General features: G+C 43.8%; 1 protein-coding gene across 5 annotated transcripts in view; it reads left to right on the forward strand.

Annotated features, from left to right (window-relative positions):
• The first annotated feature begins 1,326 nt into the window (after positions 1-1,326).
• CLIP1 (CAP-Gly domain containing linker protein 1) overlaps positions 1,327-22,186 on the forward strand; it is a 59,525-nt gene continuing 38,665 nt past the window's right edge. For 3 of the 5 annotated variants that reach the window (XR_010030135.1, XR_010030138.1, XR_010030137.1), the window contains exons 1-3: positions 1,328-1,431; positions 11,934-12,120; positions 12,586-13,154. Coding sequence is in view for 1 of the 5 variants with exons in the window: in XM_063173026.1 (XP_063029096.1) it covers positions 12,027-12,120; positions 12,586-13,154 (663 nt within the window). In the remaining 4 variants the exon portion in view is untranslated. Of the gene's footprint in view, positions 1,432-1,794; positions 1,940-11,933; positions 12,121-12,585; positions 13,155-22,186 lie in introns of those variants that run through there. The other 2 variants (XM_063173026.1, XR_010030136.1) reach the window with 2 other exon arrangements.

Genomic DNA, 22,186 nt, shown 5'->3' on the forward strand with positions numbered 1-22,186 from the left:
TGCTGTGCACTGAACTGCAAGCATTTGAGATGGACTTACATGGTGGCAAATTAACTGAGAGACAAAACATCAAATTAATGATGGAGAATGATAGAGAAAAACCCATTCCACGTTAGCATCACATCAGTACGGAAAGCTCAGATCTGCACCACCAGAAAGAAGCACAGAGGTTCACCACTGCATCTCTAAAGCCAGCAGATATTTTAGGCAAGTGTTCTGTAAAGTTGTACAACTCCCCAGTTTCCACCCTTATTGCAATTTTTGTGGGATTATTTCCATAGCTGGGGGCTGCAGGGTCATTTTTTTTTAAAGCAATCCTTTGCTGGCTCTGCACTTCTGAATACAACCCAATGTTTAAATCCTGAAGTCCTTATTCAGCAAAACTTTTATCAAATTTTGCAGGGAGAAAGAGGGGTGGCTGTGCATGGATTCAAATTCTGTTTCACCATATAATGGCCATAGCAAGAGATTGTGTTTAACCTTTAGGAAGTGAAATTCTAACAAACATTGTTAAATGCTGATGTAGTTGAAACCTGTTATTCGGGGGAGTGCATCAAACCATTTTGTGCTTTACCGTGCTGGATTAATGCCAAAGAACGAAGCCAAAATGAAACACAAATTGCAATCAGTCCCCAGCAATGGAACTGCTTTCTCATCACCCTTTTGTTCGAATGGCATCATGCAGAAACCCAACAAGCTATGAGGCTGCAAACTGAGGTTTGCTTTGTGAGGAATTCGGTGTTGATGGGCCAGCTCTGCCTGTTTATAAGAGGGGAAGAAGTGGAGCAGAGCTGTTTGATTCAGCCTTGAAAATCGGTATTAAATTGTTGATGGTGGCATTGGAGCTGCTGCTCCAGCTGTTTAAACTTTAGCAGTGGGATAACGCCAGCTTCCAATGTGTTGCTTCACAAACACAATGAAAATAAAAATATTCAGTACTTTGGGATAATAAATTTCTGCATGATGAATTTCTGGGCATCAGGACAAAAGGAAAATGGAGCGAAGCAGCAGACAGTGAAGTTATTCACCCACTAGAGCGATGTGCTTCACACCTCCCCGTTTGTGCCCACCCTCTCCCCCTCCCACCCAGCCGGGCTGTGCCGCAGCGGCGGCTCCGGGACCACCGGGCGCGCCGGGGTCACCCCGAGCCGGGCCACGGCCGCTCCTCCCTCCCCCGAGCTGCGGCTGCCGCGGGGCGAACAAAGCGGGGGGCGGACAAAGAGAGAGGAGGGGGCGCGGGGAGCTCGGGGGCACCGCCGGTGCCGCTGCCGCTGGTGCAGTCCCCGCCCCGGCGGGCGCAGACGTTGTGCCCGCCCCGCTCCGCCTCCTGCGAGCCGGGGCGGCGCCGCTGCAGAGGGGCCGCGGGAGCAGGAACAGGAGCGGGAGCGGCAGCCGGAGGAGGCGGCGGGAGCTGCGCTGGCGGCGGGGCCGGTGAGGCGGCGGAGCCGGGGCTGAGGGGGCCGCCCTGAGGAGCGCGCGGGGCGACGGCGGCGCCTGAGGGCGGGGGGAGCCGCGTCCGTCGCCTCCCGCCTCGGGGCCTCCGCGCTTCCCGTCCGGGCGCCGCGCTGGGCGGGTCTGAGGGCGCGGGGGTCGGTGCCGAGGGGCCGTGAGGGGCGGCGGCGTGGCCGGGCCCGGCGCTGAGGGCTGTTAGCGGCCGCCGCACGTGCTGCCCGCGCCGCCCCGCAGCGGCCGCTCCGGCGGGGGCCCGGCCGAGCCCCGGCGGGACGGGGCGCTGCGGACGCGGGGCCGGCGCGGAGCAGCAGCGGAACGGCCTCGGCTCCCTCAGCCCCGCGGGGTTTGTGCGGAGTGGGGACGCGGAGGTTGGATCGCAGCCGCTGCTCGAGTCTCGCCCTGGGAAGCTGCGGCGCTGTGCTTGGTTGGTGGTGGCTTGAGCGGCTGATTCTGAGGGAAGAGCTCTGAGTATTCCTTATATTCCTTGGTAAGCGCTGACCTGCAATTCCCAGCATTTACATAGGGATATTTTACTAATAATCTCCCTTGGCATTTTTGGATTTGTTTTTTATGGCCGCTGCCCATCCTCGCGTTGTAAAACCTGCTGGTTTCCAGGTGAGCTGCTCTGGCAGCCCCTCAGGTGGCTCAGGAGAGTTCGCTGCCATGTTCTGGGCCCTGTGGGAGCTGCGGGATTCCCGGGCACAGGCGCTGCTCCAGGCCCCTCCTGTTCCCGCTATAGCGCTGGACCCGGGGCGATGCCGTGCTCCCTTTTCTGTGCCATAGCTGTCATGGGGCACAAGGTAATTGCTGTGTTACTCACAGGGTAATGTGCCTCCTGCTGCATAAAAAAAATCAGCAGTTAGTTTTTCCCTTCATCTCGGTGCTGATTCTGCGCTTTAAATAATTTTTCAAGATATAAACAAACAAAAGCCAACACCAAAGAAATTTTCCAAAACAGAGCACGGGGAGGAAAGTTTACTCTGTGATTGTGTAGGTTGATGATTAAATATATGACTGTGAAATGAAGACTTGTTCGTCCCCACCCCTTCAGTTACCCACTGTGCTGAATGGGCAGGGTTTTATAGAAGTTCACAGGTTGCTTTGAGATCTTTGAGCAGAAGGATTTTAAAACATGTGATACTTGTGTTGACATGTAGGAAGAAGAAAGAAAAAGAGGTACAAAAGAGGAAGTGCCTTGATGCTGGCTGCTTTGCAAAGTATTTTATTGAAGGAGCAGAAATATGCATTCCGAATGCAATGTAAATTTGAAACTAGCAACAGCAGAGAGTGGTTTTCCTGAAGTGTGTCCATGTGCACCTGCTGCAAGAGTAGGAAGATTGCAAAGTAGATACTGTGAAGGAAAAGTAAACACCTCCCCTCCACCCACAGCAGCATTTCTTATTCCAAGGGAGGTTTAACTGTTCACCTTTTACTTGATTGTTAGTTCTTGCTGTAAAATGACGAAGATTTCAAGGTTCGTTTCCTGCCCAGTCCTTGTGTACATGCTGGGAGGTTTTCTGTCTGTGCTACAGTGCACTAAAGCTTTCTGTGTACTCAAGGGAGAGGGATGGGTTGTTCAAAGCAGAAAAGCTTGGAAATGTGACCTTAAATGTCCATATCTTTAGGGATCAAGAGGGAGATTTTATTTGGCAGAAAAGAGTTTTACATAATTTGTATGGTTTCCCTTAAAGAGAAGATCTCAGCTTTGTAGGGAGGGCAGAACCCCAGCTGTCCTGTAGGCTCATTCCAGATGTATTCCATGGGGAATAGCTGCATCTTTCCTCCTGTGATTGCACTGCAGGAAGGAGCAGGGCTCTCTCTGCTGATTGCTACGACTTCCTAGAGCTCCTGAAGATTTCCTGTCTGAGTTTGAGGTTGTATCTGTTTGCCATCTTCTGACTGTGGATAGCCAAGACAGCCTTTATTTACTCAGCTTGGGCAGATTGCATAATTCATTTGGTGTTCCCCCCTTTATCTTTTAGCCCTGTTAAAGTTTTTCTTGGGAGGGACTGAGAACACATCAAAATAGATCCTCCTTAAAAAGAAATAGAGAGCTCTGCCTTGCCAATATGATTTTTCAGAGCTGCTTTTCTTTCTCTTTCTAAAACACTTGGGTCAAATGTTAACTCTGTATGTTGAATGCAAGATTTCTAATGTTTGAACATGACAGCCATGAATGAATGCAGCTCTTGTTTAATCCTTTGGCATTCCTTGGGGACTACTGGCTCTGCTGGCACGTCTAAAGAGTAACTCCCTGGAATCCTTATTGGAGCAGCATGTTTGGAAATGCCTCAGATGGCTGGTGTTTTGTTTTTTCATGAAAGGCAATTATATACTGCATTAGCTGTAATCTCAGCTGCTCTCAGCCCCATGCCAGTTTCTGCTGGGGCAACCATTTCACTGGTGTGGACCTGCAGAACTCTGATGATTTAAACACCTCCTGCTTGTGCAGGTGTCTGTCCTCCACATCCATTTGTTTGTGTAGAGTGAAGCTGCACTCTGTGACTGACCCTTAGAAATACCCAAATATCTGGTGCTGGCTCCTGGCCCCCAAAAGGCTGTGAAAGATTCAGGACAGGCTGTGCAAATTTGTGCTTTAACACCCACCCAAGTTTTTCCACGTGGAACATTTCATTAATTATTTGTAAAAACTCATAAAAATAGTACCATACATTCTTTTAATTTATATCTTCCCTGTTTCCAGAAGAACCAGCATTAAAAGCTTTTCATTTGCCTGATCCTTATAATCTTACTGTCTGTATTTTTAGCTTATTATGAGGGGAAATTGCAAGGCAGAGAGAGAAACTCAGCATTGTACAGAATCAGCTTATTTGACACTCTCATTCTGCTGCTCTGCTTGGCAGCAGCATCCCCTCAATCACAGCAGCATTTATCTAAGTCCTGAATTTGTGCTTCTCCTGAGCTCTGCCAGCCTTGCAATAGCCATGGGCTCATCTCAAAGGCTGAGCTGTACAGAGGAGCTGACTGGATGTTTTCAGCCAGTGTGAAACAGTTACAGTTTCACCCAAGTCTATCAAAATTAAATCCTTTCTATAAAAAGCAGCATCTTTGTTTCAGCTGCTTGGGTTGTAATTGTATTAGGGAGAAGCCTTTGTGCCTTTAAATGCAGTGGGGTTGAGGCTGAAGGGAGATGATGTTTTCTTTCTCAACATTGAAATTGTAGATCCCAAATAACTTAAACTTGAGATTCTGCTATTCCAAAGTCATCATTTTATCCTGACTGACTGCACTTACTGGGATGGCTGAAGTGCATTATCATCAACAGAAGTCAGTGTGGACAGTCAAACAAATTGTTCTTTTTCTTAATGAAAAGGAGGTCTTTGGAGAAAAAAATAATTTCCTGAGTAAAATGTAAGAAAATTAGTAAGTGATGACAACAGGCTTACCAGAAGAGGTGGCAATTATTTACTTAGTTGGGAACTTTTTCCACACCTCAATCCTTGGCTCCTTCTGTAGGGAATGATGTGCTGAGAAGGGAGGATCATGTGCTTTCTGCTCTTTTAATAGACCAGAGCAGCAATGTTTTTTTAATCTGTGTGCACAGTGGCAACTTGAAGTGTTGGAGTTTGCATCATATTAACAATTAGCAGCTCTTCCTGATTAATTAAAGATAGGCAGAAGCTTTTTAAAAGGACTGATCAGGCTGTGTTGGGAATAGAAATAGATTGAGAAAAAATTACTCACAAATTGCTGGCCCAAAATAGTTTTTTACATTTGTGCTTCATATTCAACAGTCTGAATTTCAGTGTTTATTTACGGAGGATCCTGGGGCATTTGGGAACCTGACTGAGCATAGCAAGTTCTAGAATGATAAAACAGGGTGACTTAAAATGTCCTTTATGCAGAATTAAAATCCATAAGCAGAGCTGAAGCTTTGATGAATTACCTTCCTCATAGCAGTGCTGTAATATCTGACTGATGGTTTCAGTCCTAAGCCTCTTACAATCTTTGATCTGATTCATCTTCTCAGAGCAGTTTCTAAGAACTCACCCCACCTTTTCCCTTTCCCTGGCATGTGCTGGGACAATCCTGTTTATACAATTTGCAGCAAATATCCTGCACTTCCCAAGGTGCAAAAACAGCCTTGTGTCTTATTTAGCAACTTAGCAATTCCCTGAAACCAATTTTCAGTGGATTTGGGTCTCATAATGGTTGCCTTCCTAACTATATTAAGTTCAAGTTTTCTATTATCTCCAAGTAAACTGATAACCTGCTGCTGACAAATGTATTGATGGCAAATTTCCTTCAGGAATAATTTGTTCTAGAGGTACTGGGAGAAACTCAACTCTTTAAACACAAGTCTCCCTCCTCCTGGTTCACCTGCTTCTGTGAAGCTTGCAGGAATAGGATTTATTTTTATTAGAGATCTCTTGCCTTCTATTTTTATTTAGTTGAAATCACCCAGCAGGTCAAAATGAAAGGAGAAATACAGATTGGTGTGCAGGCCTGGCTGATGTTGAAAGATGATCTAAAATCTTTGGTTCTGAATACCCTGGGATCTGTGAACTCACATAGAGAACAGTTCCAGTCATCAAAAACACAACTTCTGCTATTGATTTTAGTTAAGAAATAAATCTGAAGTTGCTGGTTGAGCTGTAGGTTCCTTAATGAGGGCCAGTGCTGTGGAGATTGGGGATTCCCAAACATTCTTCCCCAGTGCTGTGGGATCCACAAACATTCTTCCCCAGTGCTGTGGAGATTTGGGATCCACAAACATTCTTCCCCAGTGCTGTGGGATCCCAAACATTCTCCCCCAGTGCTGTGGAGATTTGGGATCCCAAACATTCTTCCCCAGTGCTGTGGGGCTTTGGGATCCACAAACATTCTCCCCCAGTGCTGTGGGATTTTGGGATCCACAAACATTCTTCCCCAGTGCTGTGGGGCTTTGGGATCCCAAACATTCTCCCCCAGTCCCTCTCAGTGTACCAGGCAGAGGGAGATCTCTGAGCTCTGAGGGAAACAGGGATTTGCTCTCTGCAGTGAAATCCCAGGAGCTATTTTGGGGATGTCCTCAGCCCCGGGGCAGTGGTTCCATGGTGGGATGAGTGATGACAGGGCTGAGTGTTTGTGTTACAGCCCTGGGCCTGCTCAGGGACCATCCCTGCCTGCTCCTGTCTCACTGACACACACTGAGGAATGTTTATCCAAACCAGTGCCCTGGAAAAATGATTGAAGGTTTTTCAGGCCCTCTGCCACTGATAGGAGAGCTCTGTTTCACTTTCTGTTGGTTTTTGCCACTCTTCCTTTGAGGTTGAGTTCATCACATCAGTGCCACTGTCAGAGGAGCTGTGTCATCCCAGTGGGCAGAGTTCCCAAATTCCTGCAGGCTCGTGGTGTTATGGCAGCAGAAGCAAACTGTGTTTGGGTTAGACTGAAGCCCTACTGAAAGTTGCATGCAGCAGTAATTTCCTGCAGTTATCCTGGTGGCTGCTGTGAAGGCACTTCAGAGGAGCAGGAATTGCTTTTGTTCTGTAATGCAATAGTTATGCCTGGTTAAATTAAGTAGAGATGCACTTCTTCAAGAGTCTGTCTCTAGGAAAATTCATATTTATGTTAAAAAGCAGAATATAAGAGACTGTGGCTTTGAGGTTTCTGTAGGATGTTTGCCTTTGTGAAGGGTTGACCTCTGGAATTCCTGTGATGGTTGTGTTGGATTGGGCTGGAAAGCAGAATGTCTCAAGGATCCTGTGTAAGTTATGAGACCTTCTTGCTTATTTCCTTACAAAATTTTCATTTCCTGTCCCAGTACCTGCAAACAACAGATCTGAAAAGTCTGGATTTCTTTTGTTATTTTCTACCTGATCAGCTGAGTTATAAATGCAATTCTTTTCTACCTTTAAAGGTGAGGTACAAAACATTGGTTTGATGTGCAGGTACCAGCCCTCATGTTTTGATGTTGGCACTAAGCAGAGCGTAATAACCCAAATAAATATGTTTATATGTTTTTATGGCACTTGGCATAACAAACATTGAATTAAATAATGTCTTTTCTTCTAGTAGAGCTGTATCTGAAGGCTATATTCAGATCATAACATGACTTGAGTAATTGACATAAAAATCAGTGGTTTCTGGAAGACAAAATGAAACTGAAGCCATGTTTTTAAATGTTCCCTTTCTGTGATTGCTGTGTGTTGAATGAGTAATCAAATATTGACTTCCAAATGCCAGCTCTTGTATTGAAATCTTAAATTCTTAATTCTATTTGTTTTCTGTTTTATATATAAATTCTTTCTTGAATTATCTTCATTTCAATGTGACGGACACCTGGAGATGCCTCTAATTCCACAGTGTAATCCCTGAGCAGTGCAGTGTAAAGCCTGGGCCAGCTCAGATGCTCAGTTTGGTTTGACAGGCCCTGCAGAGCTGTTGTTACCTCAGTCCCAGCACAATTTGCTGTTTGTGCCTCTCTTTGTTCACAAATGCCTACGGTGCTTTCTGGGGTGGCTGTCTGAGCTTGCTGCCCATTCAATAAATGCATCAGAGCTGACAAAACACAGGGGATTTGCAGTAAGGCAGGAGCATGAGGGTCACAGAGAAGTTCATTTGCCTTTCCACTGTCTGCCTTCAGTGGATCAATGCACAGAGACCTGCGTGTGAGTTCATTGCTCCAAAATTGTTGTGTTTTTAATTAGGGAGTGGCCAGGAGTGCTGCATCACTCTGTAAAGTGAACACATGAGGGATTCCAAATCCATCCGTCTGGTTTGGCAACTTGTAATAGGGCAGGACTGGCTTTGAAGCTGAGACTTTTACAGAGGAAATTGTGTGCTCTGGAATATTTCATTGTAAATGTAGTCCGTTGCTTGCAGAGTGGGGTATTCAGATTTTTGGGTGCCCAGTAAGAAATTTCTCCAACAGACCCAGAATGCAGCAGAGGGGGAGTCAGGATTAGGAAGATTTTTGTTCCAGGATTCAGTTTCTCTTGTGCCCCTTTCCTCCAGAATTGTTCCTGTGAGGATTCTGCTGTGCACATCCCAGTGTGGTCAGTTTGTGCACCTGCTGTGCAGGAATTATTCCCCTCAGAATCTTCCACAGGTTTGGCTCTGGTCTGGCTCATTCTTGCACACCAATAAATGTTCTCCAAGAGGTAGAAAGCAGCAAAGAGCAAGGAGAAGGCATTGGTTTTGTTCTAAGCTAAAATGGGGTTGTATTTTTAAATCAGGTATGAATTTTAAAAGCTTAACAATTCAACTGAAACTATTCAGTGCTTTTGTAAATATATATACTCAATCTTTACAGGAGTGTAATAACAGCCCAGCAGACTGCAAATACAACTTGTGGAGCTGTGGGAATTAGATCTGAATCATAGAGAACATGTTTATGTGCTTTAGTTTTAAGACTGCAGTAATTTTAGGAGTTGTGTTCATAACTGTGTAGGGTCAGAGCTCTTGGAGCAGCTCGTGGGCTGGAGGGGAAATCTTTCCAGGTTCAGAATTCCAAGTTACTTTCTCTAAACTCCAGATATTTGAGGAATGATTCATGAGCTCCCTCAAGCTTGGCAGCAGCAGCTGGACAGCAAGCATGAAACAGGTATTTGAGAAATGCTGTTCAGGCAGAGATTTCAAACAGTGCTCCTTGTGCTGAGTTTGTTTTTCTCTCAGGAAAGTGAAGATTATTATCACATAGCACATTACTAGGATTTATTTACTTAAACCAATGGTGCCCAACTTGTTCCTTGATCCATGCAATACTTAGAGGTCTTTAAAAGATAAATAAAAAATAATGATATCATTAATCAGTTAAAATTCCTATTGTGTGTAGTCATGTATTTCCAATAATGGCACAAGTGCAAAGCCTGTGCTTAAAATCTCTTTTTATGCTCAGTTTTGTTACTGGTGGAACAGTTCAGTGGGATATGTTATCAGAGGCTTTCTGGACCTTTCCTTGGGTTCCTGACAGGATATTTTGGGGACACAGTAATATTTTTGTCTATTGGTTATAAGGATCCTTTTTCAGGAGAGCTAAGTCAGTTTGAAGGGAGGAAAGAACAAATTGAGACAAGCAGTGAGCTGCTGTCTTTTATGAGAACTGAAGTGAGATCACTGACATCTGGAGCCTGTTAGGATATGTTGGAGTGTAATGCTTCAAATCACTTGATGCAAATTTCTGTGGTTTATGAGCTCCATTAGGCAGTGCTGCTCCAAAGGCCCTGTCCCTAAGACCAAAATTTGCATTTTAACTATTGCAGTGAGGCAGTCAGTTATGAAAAAGTCTTGCCTATGATCTTAGCTTTTATTTTGTCTGAATTCAGGTACAATTTCAGTAACTGAAAGCAGGACAGGAGGGATTGTGTTACTTCTGGCCTCATTGAAGGCCTGTGTGTTGAGAAAAGCAAATGACACAGCAAATATATAACCCCTGACTGTGGAGAGCAAGATTAAACTGTGAATGAGTATCTGAGCCAAGAAATGCAGGGGTAGAACATTCTAACTTTCTGTTGAGCAGAGCCTTGTTAACCATCTATTAATAAATAATTAACTGAAACTGGCAAAGTCTAATTTGGGTGCTAATGCAGTGTGTGCTTTCCCTGCTGTACTTGTCCCTGCACAGGGCAGGTGTGGGGGGCTGGAATGGTCTTTGGGACCAAAAAAGAGATGATGTATGGAAAAACATGGCAGAGTGCAGTCCAGCTTCAGGATTTAGGAGAAACCTTCCTTAAGGAGGATTCCCCTTGGGCCAAATTTCCATCAGTTTGGTCTTTGGCACTGACAGAACTAAAAATGACTGACCATGATGCTTCTCCTGTTTCTGTATTTGCATCAAATCTTTCTTTATCTTGGACAATTTTTGTGTTTCGTGGATTTTGATGGGTTGAGGGAAGTAAGGGAGGTGAGCATGGCGATTCTGGAGCTGGAGAGGAGGGAACATTGCCTGTAGTCTGGGGAAGGGAGCACGTTTGTAAGGGAGGAAAAAAGGCTTTTCAGGCCCTTGGTGTGTCAGGGCAAAGTGCAGTTTTAGAGGATTTCTAAAAGGAAGGGTAAGGAAATGTGCATGATGTAGAGTCATGACTGCAGGCAGGTGGGTGACAAACTCCTGGCAACACTGGGAAAAAAAAGGTTCAGAAATCTTCCCAGCACTTGATCGTTTTGCTGGAGCAGAACTTAAATTGTAGGCAAACACAATTACATCCAAGGTAGTAATTCATGCTTTTTAAATATAACTTTGTTGCAGACTTAGAAAATGCCTTGAATTTGTCATGGCAGGTCTTGAAATAACATAAGGAATGTTTCACTTTGGTGTTCAGGTTCACAAAGCAGTGAATTGATTTTTAGGAACGCCGATTAATAATTCATAACACAGGAGGGATAAATCTCAGACTGCTGCACAAAGACAAGATTGGTCTATTCTCCTTGCTGCAGCAGAGCTGTCTGTGCTGGCAGGTTTGTTTTACCTTTAGCTGGTGCTGAGCTCCCAGTTTGCAGCCCTGGGCACTGGGAGGCTGCACTGCCCAGTTCTGTGTGCTGGCAGGTGCCAGAGTGCTGAGGGAAGGTGAAGGGCAGCCCTGGGAGCCGCTCTGTGCTCTGGCTCGACGTGTTCTGAGCAAACAGCTGAGCAAACTCGCTGCCTGCCCGTTTCCCTTTCCCCTCAGCTCTTTGTTGAGGTGTGTCTGCTGCTGTTGAAGTGCTGTTGTGGCAGTGCCTCATGTAAAAGTCAGCACAGAGCCAAGCTGTGCTCACACAGAATAGTTTATTCCTTTGAAGAGAGGGGAGAGCACTCACCTTGAAGTTCGGCTTTGAATTCGCATTCGAGGTAAAAAAAAATACACAGATTTTTCATTAGAGATGAAAAAGCCTTTCTGAAGCTCTTGTAATCAGAAAGAAGATGCCTCCTGTGGCAGAACACAGTTCCCTGAAAAGCTTGGAGCTGCCTTCCAAGTTCTATCCTAGCAACGTGGGGAAGAGTCCCTGCTCCGAGCTGGGGCACCGCCGGGACTGCAGCCAGCCTATCTTGTGATCTGAGCTCACAGAGCTGAGGTGCCTCTTTGCTTTCAGTTGTCATCATGTAACTCTTCAACAATTTCAGCTTTTCAGTTCCAACCTCTTAGAAGCTTTACTCCTTTCATCCTGAAATTCCTGGCTCTCTTGTTTTCTGTTGCTGTTATTTCTCTAGTCTCGAGCTGATTTTTCTGCGATGTTGCAACATTGGAAAAATGTGACAGAAAGCAGTTGTGTGTGTGCAGCAGTTAAATCTATGTGTAATGTTAGCTGTGCTGTTAAGGGCTTTGTTTTTCTTTCTTAAAATAGCCTTTTAGTTTAAATCTCAAGATAAATACAGCAGCATTCAGCAAAGTGAGTTCTTTTGATGATTTAGGATTTAATAGGAAATGGCCTTCAAATGCTGCTGGTTGCTACTGGAAAGCATTTTTTATAATGCATTTCACACACAGATTGTGTATATATAGAAATCCGTTCTGCAGGAGTTAACACTGATCTTTGCTCGTGTCTGATCTTTTTGTATTCAGGTTTATTCCAGAGTTGAAGAAGCTTGAACAATATATTTTCTCCATGTTTGGAAAAAGATAGTTGCTGCAGACGAGGAGGATAATTGCAGAAAGATGAGTATGTTAAAACCAAGTGGCCTGAAGGCTCCTTCCAAGACCATCAAGCACGGGAGTACCTTGCTCAAAACACCTGCACCTGTTGCTGCTGGTAAGGAACAGTTAAATGTTTTAATCATTCCCTCATTCATCTTCTGACAAAAAGTACCTTGAATGTTCTAGTATACACTATTTTTACTCTTTCCACCAATGTATTTTGATTGTATTTCAGATTTTTAAAAATTACATGTAAAACTTACAAAAAATCTAAAGGTTACTGACTGGAAATCAAGCAATTTTCCTCAAACCTTCTCATGATAGAAATGCTTTGGGGGTTTTTGAAGTCAGACCTGTGATTTTTGTTGTTACAAAAACAACATTACAAAAACCTTCATTAAATTCAGTGTCTCTGTCCTTAGATTTTGATTTTTTTACCCAGAGATTACAGCATGTGCACAGGAAAATTAAGAGTTGTGATCTCCTAATTAGGGACATTGTTACACTGAAACTCAGTAACGATGCTCTTTGGAATATCTCTGTATTTAATTCCCTGTTTCTCACTGTGCTTTGATTCCAGCCCCAGCAGAAAAAGCAGCTCCCAGTGAGAAGAGCTCAAGCACAGCCCCTGCAGATGCTCACGAGGAGTTTGTGGATGATTTCAGGGTCGGGGAGCGTGTTTGGGTCAATGGGAACAAGCCCGGCTTCATCCAGTTCCTGGGGGAGACGCAGTTTGCCCCGGGCCAGTGGGCGGGGATCGTCCTGGACGAGCCCATCGGGAAGAACGACGGCTCCGTGGCCGGGGTTCGCTATTTCCAGTGCGAGCCCCTGAGGGGAATCTTCACCAGGCCCTCCAAGCTCAGCAGGAAGGTGGTGACAGAGGACGAGGCCAACGGTACCCAGGCAGCTCACGCGTCCAGAGCCACGTCCCCGACATCCACATCGGCTGCCAGTGCCGTGTCCTCATCCACTGCTGCACTTCCCCCTTCAGGAATCCCACAGAAAACCCCCCTTGCTGCTAAGGAACATGCAACTCCTTCTCAGATTAGCAATCTTTCCAAAACTGCCAGTGAATCTATATCAAACCTCTCAGAAGCTGGATCACTAAAGAAAGGAGAAAGGGAGCTCAAAATTGGAGATCGAGTGCTGGTAAGATTTCCCTGTCTGCTTTTGATTGATGAATTAAACTTCTGCTAATATTCAAAACTTTTCTGCCATTTCCTTGGTCAAGATAATGTAAATTCCTGCTCTAGCTTTCTTTGTCTAGTGTCTTCTGTAACCAAGCTCTTTGCATGCTGTGGGAATATCTTGGCTGAACCAAGATAAAATGGTTATTTGAGCAGGTTTTAATCTGTTATGTTTTGCCACTGTTTCAAACACAACCTTGTGTTTAACAACATAGTCGTAGTTTATCTCTCTGTATCTTCAAGAGCTCCAGTTGTGCTAGATAAAACCCAAGCCTGTGAGATTTCCATGCAGGTCCTCTGGCCTGTGCAGGGCTGTGTCTGTAGAAAGCAAAGCTCAATAATTGATTGTTCCTGAGTGGTGACAGGCAGCAACAGAGGCAGTCACACAATGCCACTGATCAGCCAGGAATTGCCTGTGCTCTTGGGGATGTGCCACATTACTTGGCTGCCCTTCTGAATTCAGGCCCCTAAATGCTTTGCCACTGTTATCATCTCACCTTTTAAAAAGGGAATTGATCTGTTAGTTTTAACATTTTTTAAAAATTATTATCAGAAAACTGGTGGTTGGTTGTGTATGTTGTATTCTTAATTTAAATACTGTTTATATAGCCTTTATATATAACTGGAATGATCCTTGTATACTCACCAGATTTATGATCACTGTAACAGAAACCTGATTTTAGGTTTGATTTACCCAAGTGAATCATTAAGCTAAAGATTTCTCTCTCTCTTATTTTGATACAATCTTCTCTTATGCATGATATAATTTTAGACTTTCCATTAGGCAGGTGTGAGTGTCCTGGCATAGAAACATTTCTGGGGTTACTCTAAGGACATTATATAGAAAAAAAATCCCCTGGATTTTACTGTTTGTCCTGCAGTGCCCCACCAGAAAATAATTCTGCAGTGAAGGTGGATTGATATTTTAATTAAGTTTATTGTATTTATGAAGGAAGAATTTGCCTCCTCTTTCTGTTTAAGGAGAGCTTAAAACACACAGGGCCACGTTGAAGAAGGAGACAAAGGTGAAGTGAGGGCAGGGGTTGGCTGACAGCTGGATTTGGGCTGAGATGTGTTTTCTTGGAGTGCCAATGGAAACAAAGATTTGTGGTTTATCCCTGGCTATTTCTGTCAGAGACTGAGCCCTGTTGTCCTCCAAACAACATCAGGGCTTTAACCCCTTGTTTGCCTTTTCCTCAAGGCCTTTGGGAGCCCTTCTGGGATGTCCCTTCTGGGAGGATCCTCAGGTGCTGTGAAGGCATTGCCCTGCCTTCCCTGTGTCCAATCAGTGCAAATTGCAGAAGCAGCATATCCTAAGTGCCACACTTTGATAATAATAGGGTCCCAAATTGTTAAGTAGGACAAGTTGAACTTAATATTTCATCCTCTCTACTACCTCTGTTTGCCTGAAGTCTTCCTTGTGAATCACCAAATTGTAGTTTGAGGTTTTTTGGGGTAATTCCTAGCACAGTATGTTGGTGATGCATAACTATAATTTCTATAGCAGTGTAAGACACTCAGGAATGTGGATGTTAAAGGGGCAGGATCCTTGTTTACTCTTTTCCAATCCTTTGGGATCCCATGCTAATTATTTGTATTAGATCTCAGACTCTGCTGTCATATCTAATAATAATTCAGATATAAATATCTTAAGTGGCCAGGTTAGTTCAAATAATCCTGAGTTTGGCTGAATAATTGATTCATCTGTTAATATATTTTCCCTGGCACTGAACTCAGCACTGAGCTGTGGAGTTGAGGTGTCACTGGGTAATTCTGGGAGCTGTCCCTCAGAGCTTCCAACCAACCCCAGTTGCTGGGAAAGACCTTCTGTCACTTGTGTCACTTGTGTCACTTGCTCAGCCATTCCTGCTCCATCAGAGGCACAAATCCACCTGGCCTGCTCCACATCTCTGGGATTTTATTGGTACTCACAGCAGTCCCTTCTCAGTAATACTTACAGGAGGATGAAGGGCTGGGTGGGCATTTCCAGTCCCACCTCAGCACAGAATTTCCCCTCTAAGTGACAATGTGGTGTCCCAGAGTTCCAGTCTGACCCCACCACTGCAGGCTGGAGGGGCTCAGTGCTGCAGCATCCATCAGTTCTTGCAGCCTGCACCAGCTGCTGTGAGAGTTTTGTGAAGGGTTTTTGGTGCTTATGGACACATGGAGAGAGCAACTGTGGGGAATGGGAATTACAGTTTGAGAGCAGGGAGCCTCCAGCAGTGCAGAGCTGCAGTTCAAAACAATGAATTCATGATAGACAAAAGCTCATTTGGGAGCCCTGTTAAAGCAGCTAATTGGAAAATGACATCCTGGAGGGCAGATTCATGGATGGGTAAGGCACAGCTCACCAGCCAAGATTGCATTCCAGAATGGACTTCAGATGGCCCCAACTTCATTGATCTTAGTGTGTGATCTCAGGGTGTGGAATGAAGTATTTCAATCTGTTCATTTTTTTCCCTCTAACTTGGATTATAAAATGTCCTCAATGGGAGTTACCTTGAGTGGATCAGTTAAATTACTTTAAGTTTCCTTATATTGGTGGTAACTGACTGGTTTTGGATGATTTCAACAAAAAAAGGCAAAATCTTACAGCTCTTTTTGTCTGCCCAGTCTGGATTAGCAAGGAACAAGAGGCCACTCGGTGTTTACTAATTCACATCTCAACTCTTTATGTTACACAGATGCAAATTGGGCACAAGTTTGAACCTGAAATGTTGGGTTCAATTTCAGGCTTTCCCAGCAGCTGAGCTTTGTTGGAACGTTCTGCTGTTCCTGCAGAGATGTTGATGCTGCTCCTCTCCAGGAAAAGCAGCTGGCACCCCTCAGCTTTGCTTCTGCACTGTCCCAGTGCTGCTGGCACGACGTGCTTTGGTTAAAGGCTGTCAGGAGCAGAAAAGTCTTGAGGAGGTGATTAAAGGTCCTGGATTGTTTTGTGTGCAGAGAAAAGATGCCTTAGGGTTTTCTTCTTATTCTTTTGATCTCTGGTGGTTTCACCAGTCTTTTGTACATTTTAAGTTAGAGTTACCAAATGCTGAGTGGTGCCATATGAGAGGCCTCCCAAACTTCTACAAGAGAGCTAATATATTCAAAATATCTTCAGAATATAAAGGGTTAGTAATAAAGGAAGCTTCCAGTGAATATACCCCTGATTTATTTGATTATGAAGACAGGTACCCTACAGATCTTTCCTCAATTCAGATAACATGAGGAAGAATAGTGGTTACATACAGATTGCTTGGGACACTTATTCAGAGTTAAAGAAAAGACATTCCAGAGAAGTAAAAGAAAGAAAATTTCCAGAGGGGAAAAAAACCAGAGAAAAGAAATACCAGAGAAAATCAATTCCACTGCAAAAAGCAAGCATGGCTGTGAGGTGATCACCTGTGTATTCTCCAAACCAGGCTTGCTCAGAGCACCTCATGTGAGTTGTGCTGAGCAGTGCTATAGATACAGAAATAAAAAGAGGCAAAACAAGCAGCCTCACTTTTTCAGGGGGCAGAAAAACCTCTTTTCCCAAAAGACCTTGGATATTAAAAAGACACTGACATGAAAACAGACAGTGCTTCAAGGTATTGGATATGTCAGCTGTGGGTGCCTGCAGGAAAATACAACAATCAGCTGCAACCTTTCCTGGTTTTTCCCCTCAATTTGAAGAAGACATTTCCAGGCCATTAAATTGAGTTGTAAACATCAGAAATATAACTCATGGTAGACATCAATGCCCATAAGGGAAATATAATAATTGTGGAGAAATTCCCATTGTCCTCTTGTCTTAGAAGTTCTCTTGTTTGAGATTCCAGAGGAGTCAAAGCAAATCAAAGTGAGTGAACACACAAGTATTCACTGAATATTACAGCCCTAAATGGATGTTCTAGTGGAGAAGAATCTTTAGATTTCTGTAGTTTACTCCTCAAAGATGATTAATTGAAACAGCATCCTGTGCTTTGCTATCTTCTTGGGAATCTCTGATGATAATTCTCACTCAAATCCCAGTGTATCTGAGCTGTATTCAGCAAGCTCGTGCTCAGTTTTCCTTTCACTAACAAGAAACCACCATGATAGTATTTGGAAATGTTGAAAATATAGGTAGATAAGTTGGATATATCAAAGAATTGTGGTTTATTATGTGTAATTCACTATTTAGCATTTCATTTGGTGCACTGATGTATCTTTTACTGAATAAAAATAGGGCTAAAGCGAAGAAGAATTATTAATGCAAAGAGTGATACAAACAGCTCTGAATTAGGCATAATTTCCATTCTTAAGATATGATGTATGTTCTGGAATCTGGATGTGATTTAACAGTAAGAACATTAACTCTGGCCAGCCTGATCTTGTATTTGGGGATTCTGTAACACAGGAAAATGGATGTGGAAATCTGCACTTCCTTCACTGACCTCATCCAGCCTGTCTGGGGTTAATGACACAGAGCCAGAGCTGCAGTTGATTTTCTGCTGAAATCAGGCTCCAGCTCCAGCATTTGAACCTGCTCTGAATAAGAATTCTGCTGTAAGTGCCAGTGGAAGGGCCCTACTGGGTGCTAAACCAGATGGGGAGAGAACAACACAAAACCAATTCAGTAACAAATTACTGTCAGGCTCAGGCAGTTTGGGTTTCCTGTGTGAGCTGTGGCCACAGAACCTGTTTGCCCTGGTGTTGCACACTTAGGATTTCTTAAGAGCCCAATGCAAAGTTGATTTTAAAAACAAACAAACAAACTCCCCCTGAACTACCCAACCAAAACAAGAGAGGAATCTGCTTCATGTGACAACTGTTGCCTGTACCAAAAGTTGAAGCAGCTTTGACAGCATTGTCAGCTTTTCCCCTAAAGGGACCAGATGCTGGATTTTAAATAAATAAATAAATAAATAAAAATCTTATCAACCTAAGGGGCCTTAGCCTTCTCAAGGGATTAAAGTGCTTTCATTCATTTAACCAGTTACAGCTTCATCACAGTCTGCCAAATCTGCTGCTTCTGGGGCTGAGCTGTAAAGCTGCAACTCGGCCTCTGCCCATATGGTCACAAAAAGATGCAAACTCAATTTACAGGCACGTGCTTATGTGGCCTTTTTGCAGAGTTCTCCCTGTGCATGAGTGACATCTCATTTCTCTTTATTCCCTGTAAGTTACTCAGGGCTTTGTTGTTTCTTCCCAAGGTCTGTGGAGCTGGAACAGGCAGGGGCTGATAGGAGATTATTGTCAGATTTGTTTCCACCCATGTAACCTATCTGCAAGTAAACATGACGTAGGGCTGTCAACTGATTACATTCCAGGGCTCTGAAAAGCAGCCAGGGGAAAAAGAAACTTCACATGTAGAGAGGAGTTTCTCCCTTCAGCATTGTCACTGTGGTATTTTTAAGGTTTCCTTTTTCTGGATTTTACAACTTTCTGAATAGAAAATGCACTGATTAAAAGTCTATGATAATATTAATCTGTTATGAGAACAAATATTCATTGGTGGTGTTACAGTTAAAACAGTGCAGAAATATCTGGCACAATGCATACAAGGATAGAAAAGGAAGAAAAATTTGGAAGTTGGCAATGTGTGAGGGGTTTGTGCTCTCCTGGGGCTCTTCTCTCCAGCCTCCTCCATCAAATGTGACAACTTTAACTGCTCAGTCACACTTTTGCCTTATCCTTGAGCTGAGGTGGCTGTGAGCTATTTTGATGGCTTTGTCATGTTAAGTCAAGGATTAAAGTCATTCTTATATTTATGTATGACTGCTTAAGCACAGGACTGTGGCTCCTGTAATCTATGATGTAGATTAATTTGCTAAATGGCTGCTGCAGCATGAAATCCATGTATGAGAAATATCTGAGGGGTAAGGGGTATCCAAAGGCTTTTCTTGCAATACATCATCTGGGTGATTTTCCCTGTGAAAAGCTCTGCTTTCTTTTAATGTTACTTTTAAGCATTTTTCAGGACGTGGCATTACCTGTCTGCTCACAACTCAGGTGTTACATTTATCTTAAAACAAGGCACGAGTCCTGTCTGAGTCACTCTGTTTTGGCAACTCCTTATTTAAATTCAAATTGCATGTGAGTTCCTGGGCTGTAATGGCAGGACTGGTGACTCCCCACATGCTTTGGCAGTAAATTCCTTTTTTGTGTGTGGATTCCCTTCCCCTCTCCCTGCCTTCCCAAGGGGGAATATCCAGGAACACGTTGTCCTCAGTCATTTCAGCACAGGATGGGAGAAGGAACAGCTTATTTACTTATTTTAGTTTTTGCTTTTCCTTTGTGGTGGTGATGAATTCACATGTGGCTTTTGTAGTATGGAATTGCTGTTAGGGGTTTTTTTGTGTTTCCTTTTGAGTTGGATGAATGAATTGCACCTCAATAGCCCATCAGTTTTAGTTACTAAACTGTTTTCTGTGGAAGTGAAGGACTGAGTGGTAGCACAGTCTGTATCTTACTGCACATGAGGTTTTTGCCCACTTTGGCCTTGCTTTTGAACTTGCAAGTTGACTGCAACCAAACTGGGTAGAAGTGGAGAGGTTTCAAAGCAAATCCTTCCAAGTTCCATGGAAACAGCCCAACAGAAGGTGGAGACTCTGCCCACAGCTCTGGAAAAGCTGAATTTGCTTTCACAGAACTTTGCACATCACAGAATCCACATCATCAAGGCTTTTCTGAATCCTGTTCCAATCAGTGGAAACAGCAGAAGTCACTCTTATTTTTTAAAGTTTTCCAAGTTTCCTAAGTTTTCTAAGGTTTCAAATCTTCTCTAAATGCTGATGATACCATACAGTGCATGGTGGTGCTGATTTCCCTGTTCTCTTTAGGACTCCAGGCAAAATCCAGCCCAGGTTTGGGTGTTTCCTGATGGATATCAGCTCTGCTGCTAAAACATCCCCACAGAAATCAGCTCAGTGCAGTTACAGGGTTAATTACAGGTGGAACTGGGTGAAATTAAAGGCCTGTTCCACGACAAGCAGAGGAGATGATCCCTTTGTCCCCTCTGGCCTTGAAGGGGTGAACAAATCACTTAAACACAATTTCTGTTGCCTGCTGGAAGCAGTTCTGCTAAATCTGGAGGAACAAGAGGAAGATGATTCTGATTAGAACCTGATTAGTGGATCCCGGGTGGTTCAAAGACTCTGTGTGCCTGGCTGGGCTTTGCTTTTCCAAGTGCTGCACATTGTGGTGCTGAATTGTCCTGAAAATGCAGAAATGCCCAGTGATGCTTTCAGGAGTGACCACAGGTTCATGCTCAGGCAGAATGGGAGACAGAGCAGTTGTTATTCACCTTTTACCTTCTCTGGGCAGGTTTCAATAAGTGCTATTGTTACACTGACACTGTTCAGACCCTGCCTGTCCTCTTTTCCACCAGCACTGCTCAAATCACACCCATTTTTTAGTCCATCTCTCTTTTTCCCCCCTGGATCACACTGGTCTATTTGTTTCCTGCTTCTCCTTATCTTTGGAAATGTGGCTGCACAAAGGTTCTCACAAGGTCTGAGGTGTTCACCCCCTGTCCTTTCACCAGGAGCTTTTTCACCACTCCAGCTTTCCAAACCCATTTTGCTGTTTCACTTTACCTGGCAGCAAATTAATGTGAGCTCAGGTATAATTGCATAAATGGAATTTAATCACTTTTTGCATGTGTTTGACACAACTCCAGTGAGTTCCAAGCAGAATTCCTCACCTCACCATGACCTGCAGGCTAACCCAGATTCTCTGGAGTATTACAGCTTTGTGTTTTACAGCTTCACTCCATTGAGTGTGGGAACTGACTGAGGCAACGTCTGGCACTTCTTTTCTCTATCCATTATTTAGTGACCTGCCTTAGCATGAAAGAAGGTCATGGAAAACTCTCTTTGTGGTAGTTGTGCTCTGGTTTTTCACAGAACTTTCAGAAACCTTTTAATATTTTTTTCCCTATTTCTTTTAGAAACTGATGGTTTTTATTTTAGTCCTTCATGCATTACTGGGAAGTAGATCTGCTGGCAAATGCAGCTGGTTTGGGGTTGGGATTTTTACCTTTTTTGCTGTAATTATCTCAATTTTTAAAAATAATTTTTCTATAACAGATGCTATACTCTGTAAGTCCAATTCTTTTTTCATATTGGTTGGAACAGTTGAGTTTTATCATATCAGGATCTTTTTTCCCATTTATGGCACTATTAATTCTGTATATGTACAGCAGCTTTCATCATGAAAAGCCTTTAGCACGCTGTCTTGTGCAGTAGCACCTCACATTGTACTACCAAGGGAATAAATAATAATAATTATTATTGTTATTATTATTATTATTTTCAAGGCAAATGTCACTTGCAGGTACTAATTGCAGCTGGAGATAAATACAATTTTTGGGAGAGATGTCTGTGAATGATTGGAAGCCTTCAGTAGTCTCAGGCTTTATAAAGGAGGGCTGATGTGTCTTTAAAGCTGAAATTTAGAAAGCTTTTGCTTAAACCTGAGCAAAACTGCCCATTTAGAGCTTCACTGATTATCTGAGCATGTTACAGCCACGGGTTGCTCCAATTCCTGCTCTTGTAAGGACACACAGAATGTGCAGAGAGAGAAATGGAGTAGCTGGTTATTCAAAGCTGGACTGGGTTTGGAAAAAGCAGAAATTCCTTGGCATCCTCCCTTGAGTCCTGTTGAAAATAACCCAGGTGCCATGGTTACCAGAGGAGTCACTGTGCTGCTCCTGCAGGGAATCTGGTGTGGAGCAGCCCCATCTGCTCTGGGAGCTGAATTCCTGCATTTCCTGGCTCCCCCAGCCCTGGGTCACTGCAGGGGCTGGAGCAGCTCCAGGGGGCTCTGGGCACTGCCAGATTCCTCCAGGTTGTGGTTTGAGTGTGGTCCCTTCACAATAAACTCTTCCCATTTTTTACATAAACATAGAAGATGAGCAGGGCTGAGGTATGAAACAGAAAAGGAAGAATAATTCTACAGAGAGTTTAACCTGTGCTGTCCTGGAGCCAGCATCACTTCATCCCTTCTCTAGGGGTTGATGTGCAGAGTGAGGTGGAGGGAACAGAT

The sequence above is a fragment of the Melospiza melodia genome, chromosome 20, assembly GCF_035770615.1.
Source record: "Melospiza melodia melodia isolate bMelMel2 chromosome 20, bMelMel2.pri, whole genome shotgun sequence".
NCBI lineage: Eukaryota > Metazoa > Chordata > Aves > Passeriformes > Passerellidae > Melospiza > Melospiza melodia.